This window comes from Rutidosis leptorrhynchoides, chromosome 4, assembly GCF_046630445.1.
Source record: "Rutidosis leptorrhynchoides isolate AG116_Rl617_1_P2 chromosome 4, CSIRO_AGI_Rlap_v1, whole genome shotgun sequence".
Lineage (NCBI taxonomy): Eukaryota > Viridiplantae > Streptophyta > Magnoliopsida > Asterales > Asteraceae > Rutidosis > Rutidosis leptorrhynchoides.
In genome coordinates this window covers 512,182,407-512,193,079 of record NC_092336.1, presented here as the reverse complement: position 1 = coordinate 512,193,079, position 10,673 = coordinate 512,182,407, and the positions used below count along the sequence as shown (strand labels likewise).

Here is a 10,673-nt window from a genome sequence, read left to right as displayed (position 1 = left end):
TAATTTTGTTTTCATAAAATGTAACCAACGGCTATGAACAATATTTTTAATTCTTTTAAAAATTCTATTTTAAATATACTACATATATATATATATATATATATATATATATATATATATATATATATATATATATATATATATATATATATATATATATATATATATATATATATATATGTGTGTGTGTGTGTGTGTGTGTGTGTGTGTGTGTGTGTGTGTGTATATATAAGTATAAAACCAATCCATTTTACACTATAAATACGCATTCACTCAACTTACTTTTAAATCAATGGGTTAATAAATAAAAGATAGACAAATATGACATCATCATCCAAATTAATAGTGACTGGTGAGTTTTCATTTTAAATAATTATCTAACGATTGATATTAAATACATTCACTTTCTTTACATAGATAAAATTAGAAGTCAGGCTAATCCACATTTGATTTTTGCACTCAAAAAGGTCATTATATGTACCGAGAAAAACAAAACTAAGATCAATTCCCCAAAATAAGAGTTCTGGTAACCTTTTGTTATGGGTTATACTTATTGTATGTAACACAAAGATATGTCTGAAAATTCATATTGATCATAACCAAGAATTTATGTTGTGAAGTATATAACAAAACAAGTCATTAACCTAATCTATGTTACATGTTAGGCTTTTTATGAACGGCCTTTTGAGAACTCCGTAGGTTAAATATGTGGTTTCGGAGTTTGATATATTGTATTTTGGTTCCTAGTTCGTTCAGTTTAGTTCTTTCGCTCCTTTTGACTTCGATTCTGATGGTGCTTTGCTTGTTTTGTGCCTTGTCGCTTTTTGTAATTTGTTGGGCTTAGCTTTCTTGATGGTTTAGGTTGAGATTTTGGATATCGAGTCATTTAGCTTTGTTGTGTTTTAGGTTTCTTTTTTCGAATATCGTTTTGTTGTCTTGTTGCAGGGTGGATTCAGTTGCAATTGAGTCCTTTTATTATTTTGATGAAAGTTCCTCATTTTATTGAGGTTTATGTTTTTCCGCAAAATAATAATAATTTTAATAACTCTGACCGTATACTTAGTTAACGCTTAAAGTATATAAGACAGTAAATACAAATAATTATGTATACGGTCTAATAAAGTATGTCTCTAGCTTTTTATTCGTAGGCATTAAAATTAATAGATGTTATATTCTGTAAAAGACTACGCTACCTAAACTAATAATCGACTCAAAGGGTCAAAGATGTTGTTCTGTTATGCATTAAACTCATTTACTTTTAGGCCTATATTATTTAGTTTACAAGTGTGGTAGTTTTGCGAAAAACTCGAGCTATAGAGTCTGAGTCCGAGCCAAAAAAAACCCAAGCTCGAAAAATACATCAAAATGAACTCGAGCTTTTAAGAGCTAACCTCTGAGATGTTAGCGAGTCAGCCATAAGTTATATTTTCTCTCTAAAAAATTACAAGTCTTTAGATATGTAAAGTAAGTATATTTTCCAAGTTTTTCACAAGTTTGGGTTTTTTTTTTTTTTTTTTTTGATAAATTCGAAATTCATATACTTAAAGAATCTATATAATAATTCGAGCTTTCTAGTTAGCTTGACTTACCCTGAAATATTTCGAGCCAAGCACATGTATGTATCTAGATAATATGAAATTCATCCTTTTTTTTTTTTTTTTTTTTTTTTTTTTTTTTTTTTTGACAATTCTGATATACAAATCACCCAAAACTGAGTGATGTTTCAATTTACAGGTATAATAGCAAACATGAGGAGCTCCTTAAACAAAAGCCTAAACAATGCAAAACGCTACCTAATTCTAACTTTTAATCTTGGCTTTACATAAATGCCTCTCGCTGCTTCGTAGGCAAATTTAGTTCAGGCTCGAGTGCACTGAGTGGAGAGAAGTATTGATCCACCATGTCTTGCGATACTTGTTCTAAGCTTGGAGGGTCCCACTGCAACGTTCGAAAGCAAAGCCTTATATATATATATATATATATATATATATATATATATATATATATATATATATAATCTACTGCAGTAGCATTTATAAAACAGAAACTCTAGTTGCTTTTGATGATACATACTGTACGGATCACCAAACATTACAAATCTAAAGATTCTCAAAGACAGTAATTTGGATAACCATGAATATTAGCAACAATGAGTAATTCAGTTAAAGTTAAAGATATATCAAACATCGATACCTTCGGTGCAAAATCTTTATCCACCACTCGTGCCCGAACACCCTGATGAAGATATTATGAGAAAGATGATTATGTATATTGAAGTTAAGCATTGGCAAGTTTGACCCATTTACTTATTATTGGGTCCATCTGAGATATGCTTTATCTTTAACGGGTCAAACAAAACATGCAGCTTAACAGGAATTATGTAATAAGTTACAGAAGTGTATTACTAAATCTTGTAACTTTAGAATATGATTTTATTTGAGAAAACTATTAAGTTCATTGAGATAACATAAAAAATTGTAATCAAATTTGAGACACTTCAATATTAATTTACAAGTTTCGAAGGGAAATTATTCCATGTCAACTCAAGCAGTTTGACCTAATCCCATTACCCAGCTCAGCTGACCCACCCCTTTTGACACCTCTTTACAAAAAGATGATCAACATTAATAGATTAAAAAATAAGTGATGTTAAAACCTCATAAAAATCATTTGATATCTGTCTAGAAATAGCTTGCAAGGACATCCGATATTCCCGAACCAGGCATTGATCAAAAGTCTGAATTCGGCCTTCTCGTATCTGAATACATCGTAAATTCAATATATGTTGGAATTTAGCGCCGAAAAGCTAAATTTTTTAGAGACTTACAGATCTCAAGGCAACCTTCAAGCTCAGTGGTGAGGCACACTTTAGTTTCTTCAACGTGTAACTGCACCATCCATCATTAGTTTTGGCAGCTTCACTTTCCTGTTGGTTTTCTCTTTTTTATCAAATTTTGAGAAAAAAAAAAAAAAAAAAAAAATATTGAAACTTTAGTCTACTAGGTTCGAGTTTTACCAATGCATCAATGATTTCCTCAACGGTATCACAGCTAAAACATTTGTCGAGAGTTTCAATCCTTATACACATGAAAGAAAATATCAGATCATAAACAATGTAAACCATGTAAGTTTTACAGGTTTTGGCACTTGATTTACTAAGCTGGAGATAACACCTGGTATACTTTATTGTATAATCAAATCAAGTATCAAGTTCATAACAGAACCATAAAAGCATACCTCCGGATAACGCTGGCATTCGAGGGGTAGTCAAGGTCACTGTACTTTTGAATAGCAGTTTCAACAACAGATGGATCGTCAGTTATCAAATTGTTGAGACATTCTTCAATGGCGGGAACGTTCTTAAGATGTGTTCAATATACTCATGAGAATCGGGAAAATAATGATGTCACAAGTAGAAAAAGGGTTAAAAAAAAACTTACTGCACTCGGTGAATAGTGTGTAGCAAGTCCACAAGCAATCATTTCTACTCCATTCAGCCTGTCACCTGTGAGAGCCATATACTCCCCTGCATACAGAAATCGGTGATACCATAATCAATTTATCATGAGCAAATTCAGTATAATCACACTGTACTTTCGTATTATCATACCTAAATAACCAGGAAGATGTGAAAGGTGAAAAGAAGCCCCCGCATCTGGATGGAAACCAATTAAGGTTTCAGGTGTAGAAAAAACCTAAAGTACCGCAAGAAAAAACGTTGAAACTGCCAGTTACAAGTGCTAATACAAAATGAAAGATAAAAGGTTAAACAGCATATAGATATATACTTACAGTTTTATCAGTTGCAACCCTGAAAGTTCCAGGAATGGAAACACCAGCCCCTCCACCCATTGTAATCCCATCCAATATAGCCACCTACACGACACCACAAGTGAACAACTGACGGATCTTATTTGAAACTCATTAGCAATTGTGAGTTATTAAAATTTTGGAAAAGTATAATTGCAACTTACATGTGGCTTTAAATATGTACCTACAAGATACATAAAATTATAGAGTGCCCAGAAGAATTCCTTGCATTCTTCAATATTTCCTGTACAAAGTGAACTTGAGTTTTAATGGCTGTCAATATGAGAAATTGCAATAGACTACATATTCATTTATCAGTTATAATTGCTATGGATCAAACCAAGTTTGTCTGCTTACTAGCATACATATCGTCTTACCTTTTTTCATCTTATCATAGAGAAAAACTATATCTCCACCAGCAGAAAACGCCCTGCCACTTCCCTACATACGAAATTCAGAACTATGAATGACCGCTCTTAAAGAATAAATCAGAAAATTTATCATACGAAAAAGTGAAAAGTACAAGTAAAAGCTATACCTTCATAACAACAAAACCTATATTAGGAGTATCTTCCCAACTTCTATATAACTTCTGCAACCTGTTTCCCTGAAGATCACCAGATTGACCATACACCACCATTATAGGCAATACTAATTTAAAGAAATGCAATTGAACTACCATTATAAATTAAAGGAAAACTAAAGATGTATCACCGGTAAACAATTTTAATTTACCTTAGAGTATCAAGACTACCATCATGAGCTTATACACATGTACAAAAAAGGAAAACAAACCCATATTACCACCACAAACTTTGAATATAGCAGGATATCAAGAATAGTTCAGTGCTTTTCACATTGTTTGAAATGTGCATTATAAACCTCAAATTTTAAAGTATAATAACAAAATGATTCCACTTGAAAGCTGGTCAAATAACAAGATTAAGACCAATTTGACTAAAAACAGATGATTAAAGAAAACTCAAATTTTATAGTAGAATAATTGCATCAGGACCTATGATGAAAGAGGAACTATTAGTTCATGTTTGACCCAAGGCTTAAAAAAAACAGATTAATTAATTCAAATTTGTACAACATCAAACATAAAAATAGAAACCTAAAGTCCTAATAAAATTAATTAATTTGATAGTTAAAACTTAATGAAAGGATGAAGGTCCTGAGTCTACATAGTAAAATATTATGGATTAGTCTACATAATAAAATAGAGCAGGAAATCATAATCTATTTGAGTTTGTTTGTATAATTATAATTAATTATAATTATAATTAATTAAATCATATGTTAAAAACCCCCAGGAAAAATACATCAGGAACATGGTGATATAAACTATTAAACAATTATATATATTTGACCCAAGCAATATTTTAATTTTAATTAATATAATAAAGAATCTAACGCAAATACGCATACAATAAAAACAAAAAATATATATATATATATATATAGTGAAGAAATCGAACCATATCAGTGTTGAGCGCATTGAGAGATGAAGGTCTATTAAAAACTACGGTTCTGGAATACGCATGTCCTTCTACTAATACCTGTATATTTTTTATAATCATCAAAAATTACATTACAATTCATGAAATTAAAATATTAAATCGATTGAAATCAGACTTACAGAGGATTCAGAATCACCGATTCGTGATTGATTTGAGGGAGAAGTGTTGATGTTGCTGATACTGCTAACGCTTGTTGCAGTTCGTTTGAATTGATCGAGGAAGATTCGAGAAAATTGATGAATTGCACGTCGTCTCGTTAAAATCTGCATCTCTCACTGTGTAGTGTGTATGCTTTTTAGGTAAAAATGGTGGTTTTAATATTGTAGGGAACGGTGAGATGTTTGGGGGAAGGTGACAGTATGTGATGATTAATTAATTATAGAATAAACTAGTCCGGACCGGCCCGTGCGTTGCGTCGGGACTTTCGGGCTGCGTATTCATATTTAACGTAGCGTGTGTATTTACAGAGGGGAACACGACTCATTTGTTAAGCGCCGTTTTAGATGTCGTTGTGTTAAGCGTTTTTTAAAAAGTACCGTTTCGAACATAGTTAGTTTTGTTTTGTTCAATAAACTTTTTCGAGTGTAAAGGTGTTGTCGGAAAAATTTAAGTCGCGGCGAACTGAAAGATACGGGTTGTCGTTGTGTTTAGCGTTTTTTAAAAGTGTCCGTTTCGCGTATAGTTAGTCCCGTTGGGTTTGTAAGATTTTTTCGAGTTGAACGGTGGTCTCGGAAAAATTTAACTCACACCGAGCGAGAAGATAGGACCCGTTATAAATCTGTGTAAGATTAGTTTCTTTTATTTTTAATAAAATTATATATTTACACTTTTTACCCCTGAAAAAGTGTAAACTTGAGGGGTCGTTATGTAAATATAGCCAAGTTGAGAGACCGTTTGTAATGTGAACGCAAACTCAAAATGACAATCCGATATAACTGAAAGGACGAAAATCTCCACCACTTTTAGTATGCCTAATCTTGATCTAATTGTTTCACTTTTTGTTGATTGCTAATTGCTGTTTTCAAAAATGGTGATTACTTATTTGTTTAATTTTGGTTTGGTCCTGAACCTATCTAATAAGCCGTCAATCGCTATCTAATTTGACTAACGTGGGAGTGAGTTATAGTTGTCGTAACGTAACGTAACGCGAAGTCGATAGATTTACATGTGAACAAGTTCCATTAATTAGTTAACATGTCTTCTATCTATTATTTTATTTCTATAAGTTACTATCATAACGTTTATTTTTCATATTATTCAATCTCATTTTCTTTTACACTAGTGGATCATCTAGTTGGACCTAACCACCCACACTAACTACCTAGTCGTTCATCTTTCGCAGTTACATAACTCACCTCAACTAATGTTCATCTTCCGCAGTTACTGATACAAGAAAAGGACTATATAGAAGAGAAAGTCCTTATTTATTCGATTTGCCCAGAATCATTTCTCCTTCGTCTTTCTTTAATTAAATTTGAAACATAATAGGATTATGGTTTCAAAAAATGTAAAGTTGAGGTAATATTGTCCAACCCTACTAAGGACCGTTAGTCAAATTCCGTTAAATACTCACCATGTAGAAGACATGTGTGAAATAAAATTACACGAGTTACTCCTAAACCTTATCTTCATCTTCTTACATCATCATCATTACTAGTTTCATCACCAAAAAGGTGAGTCCCCAAAATAAAAAACAAAGTAAAATCAAAAGAACCTAATACATTAAAATTAAACGAGCCTAATACTTCCAAAAAGGAACTGAAAATTAAAATAAAAAACTACCATTTCAAAATTCAAAATGTACGCCAAAATCAGAACTAATTTTTTGTTCAAGCCAACGCGGAATGGAACTCAGGCCGACGTGGAAAGGAACTTAGGCTATCACTGTAATTAAGTCCCACTGGACGAGTATTCAATCGTACACCATCGCAAGAATCGTTCATATTTGCCAAAAAAATTGACGTCGGAATCGTTCATATTTGCCAAAAAAAAATGACGTCGGACGAGTGTTTTAGTTTTGTTTCTGAGTTCATATAGATTGTGTTAGAAATGAACTTGCTATTAATGTTAATGATTTGTTGAACATAAAACTGGCAATGTTGATACACTTCTTTAGAAATGAATAGATATGTAAACTGAACGATTTAATAGATATGTAAAAATCATTTAGTAGATATGAAATGAATTTAGTGTTTGATTGTGTTAATAATTGGTGAAGAAGTTTAATTAAATTTCTTGAATGTTGATTAAATTAGTGTTGGTATTGGTGGATCACGAGCTTAAACAAATATGAATTGATCAAAGTAAAACAAGGAGAACATTCTTTCAGGGATTAACCGTGTAACTTTGTCCTTCATATGTCAAGCATATGTGAGCACTTAATGAAATTTGACTAACTCTCATTAATGATTTCGACAATATTACCCTAATTTCACACTTTTAAAAATTATAATCATTTTCTGTCTCAAAATAAAGTATGAATTCCTTTTCTTGCATCACTAAAATTCATATTACCTTTATTTTTACTTTTTATGATTTCTTGATATCTAGAGTCTTCTATCCTCCATTATTATACATTTGTAGTATATAGTTTAATTGTTATTGTTATGTTATTATTGTAAATAAATGCTTATACAAACTTGAATATATATATAATTTAATATATATATATATATATATATATATATATATATATATATATATATATATATATATTAAATTAAATTTTATCGAACTTAATCTAAAGGTTACTTATCGTATTGTTCATTTACTATATTTTGATAGATAAATACATATACATATATGTATACGTCTTATAATAAACAAAAAGTTTATATTATATGTAAAAAACATTTGATCTTTCCAATAAAACATGTTATGTTCGCCTACTACAAAATTATTCGAACCTCGTCACTTATCGATAGGCAATATTAACTATTATGCACAATACATTTATGCATGGTGATACCTTTGAAAGTTGTCATTAAATATTTCCACAAGTATCACATCAATAGGTCACTTGTTAGATTAGTGTACGGTGGTGTTTGTGTATGTTTGTGTTTAGGTATCAAATGTGATTATCAAATTCTATATATATATATATATATATATATATATATATATATATATATATATATATATATATATATATATATATATATATATATATATATATATATATATATATATATATATTCTTATTCTCCCGTTTTGAAACATGTAGAGTGAGCTCTAATGGTTAGGGCCCGATTTCAATTGTGTCTGTATATGTACATGCTGACTGTTACAAAGTTGTGACCACCGGATCATTTGATCTTTTATATATATATATATATATATATATATATATATATATATATATATATATATATATATATATATATATATATATATATTGCCAAGAAAAAGAAGGTCACTTGTAAGTTCTTCGGATCTTGTGATTTATTTTATCTCATTTATAGTTTTTGAAATAAAAAAATAGCAATTACTCTGTATTAAAATTTCAATATACACAATGGGCATGTTTGACAACAAGTTTTCTAGGAGTTTTTTTTAAAGCTTTTAGCTTTTATGAAAAATCAAACTTCGTTTTGTTATAAGAGTTTAAAGGTTAAAAGCTAAAATTTAATTGAATTAGCATTTAAGAAAAAAATCTTAACCTTTTGTCATTTTACTATTTATTTCAAAAGTTTCAGTTATCTTGCCAAACTAGTCCGGATTCGGCCCGCGCGATGCGGCGGGGGCTTTCGGCCTGTGTATTCATATTTAACGTAGCGTTGTGTATTTACAGAGGGGAAAACAGCCCATGTCTTAAGCGCCGTTTTAGATGTCGTTGTCTTAAGCGTTTTTTAAAAAGTGTCCGTTTCGAACGTAGTTAGTTCCGTTTTGTTCATAAAAATTTTTCGAGTGTAACGGTGCTGTCGGAAAAATTTAACTTGCGGCGAACAAAAAGATACGGGCTGTCGTTGTGTTAAGCGTTTTTTTAAAAGTGTCCGTTTCGCGTATAGTTTGTCCCGTTGGCTTCGTGAGACTGTTTCGAGTTGAACGGTGGTCTCGGAAAAATTTAACTCGCACCGAGCGAGAAGATAGGGCTCGTTATAAATCCGGGGGAATTAGTTTATTTTATTTTAATAAAATTATATGTTTACACTTTCAACACCTGGAAAAGTGTAAACTTGAGAGGCTGTTGTGTAAATTGAGCCAAATTTGAGGGACCGTTTGTAGTGTGAACGCAAACTCAAAACTACAATTCAAATTAACTAAAACTACACATATAAGGGTTAAAATTAATTAATAGCAATTACCATTTACGAGTTAAAAGCTAAAATTTACGGACTAGTTTTCCCAAACATAACCAATAAGCTAAAACAAAATTGAGAACCCGTAATAATATCATGCCATATTTAAAATAGATAAGCTATAATCTATCTATAATATACATTTATACATTGACCCTTAAACTAAAAGTTAAAGACACAGTTTGGTAAATTTTTCCAATTTTTTCTATAATCTGTTATGATCTCACATCGGATGGGGTGCACACCAAAATATGGTTTATAAGCTTGGGTGTTCTCTCCTCTTTCAAGCTAGTTTTTGGGAGTGATGGTATGGGCTTAGTATGGGATAAATCCATAACATAATCTTAAATTTACATCTTTGTTAATCTTGTAGTATTAAAATTAAAAATTAAAAGCATTATTTGATACTGGATAGGTTAATAAATTAAAGTTACCAAGCATATATGAATTAATTAAATTTAGTTTAATTAATTTATTAGAGCACGAAAATAAGTCACCTGTTTGATGATTTGATTCCTAAACTCGTCCTCGAGACCTCGAATGCTTGCAACATTGACAATCGTATTGATTCGTTTTGAAGATTATTTATCTAACGGCATTATAGTACTTTCTTTTTATGTTCTCTCGCTCAAAGCTCAATTACCAAACACACGAACTTAGTTACCAAATTTATAATGCCTTTTTATGTTTTATAGATAAGAACCGAAGATGCGTGTATGTGTAGAAGTGTTCATATTTCTTCATACAACTTTTCTAGTGGAGTACTACTTTATTAGATGTGTATCACGACATTACATTGACATCTTTATCCTCCAACTTCCACGTAATGGCTTGTCTGCTTATCGATCCAATCCATAAAATGATATAAATAAAATAAAATATTATTTTGCGCAAGTTTATCAAAATTCAAAATAGAATATTTACACATCTCTACAAATTATACATTTTTTCTTAAATATATACGTGTTTACTCCAAACTTGAAACCACGATATTATTACTTAGGGCTTGTTATCTTCCACTTTTTTTTTTTTTTTTTTTTTT

At 30.7% G+C, this 10,673-nt stretch overlaps 1 protein-coding gene across 1 annotated transcript; it reads right to left on the bottom strand.

Moving 5' to 3' along the window:
• Positions 1-1,667: 1,667 nt before the first annotated feature.
• LOC139839572 (3-hydroxyisobutyryl-CoA hydrolase-like protein 1, mitochondrial) lies at positions 1,668-10,354 on the bottom strand. The gene is made up of 15 exons (XM_071829667.1): positions 10,129-10,354; positions 5,453-5,608; positions 5,292-5,372; positions 4,349-4,417; positions 4,188-4,251; positions 3,975-4,054; positions 3,793-3,876; positions 3,611-3,695; positions 3,441-3,526; positions 3,238-3,359; positions 3,017-3,077; positions 2,828-2,926; positions 2,657-2,758; positions 2,194-2,235; positions 1,668-1,938 (listed from the first exon to the last, which is right to left on the bottom strand). Exons 2-15 carry the CDS (start codon positions 5,600-5,602, stop codon positions 1,819-1,821), a joined length of 1,245 nt encoding a protein of 414 aa, XP_071685768.1. The 5' UTR covers positions 5,603-5,608; positions 10,129-10,354; the 3' UTR covers positions 1,668-1,818.
• Between the last annotated feature and the right edge of the window lie 319 nt (positions 10,355-10,673).

Coding starts and splice junctions, on each gene's coding strand:
- LOC139839572 (XM_071829667.1), bottom strand. CDS start 5,602: ATGCAGATTTTAACGAGACGACGTGCAATTCATCAATTTTCTCGAATC. Junction 3,078..3,237: donor AATGCCAGCGTTATCCGGAG/GTATGCTTTTAT, acceptor CATGTGTATAAG/GATTGAAACTCTCGACAAAT. Junction 2,759..2,827: donor TGAAGGTTGCCTTGAGATCT/GTAAGTCTCTAA, acceptor CGATGTATTCAG/ATACGAGAAGGCCGAATTCA.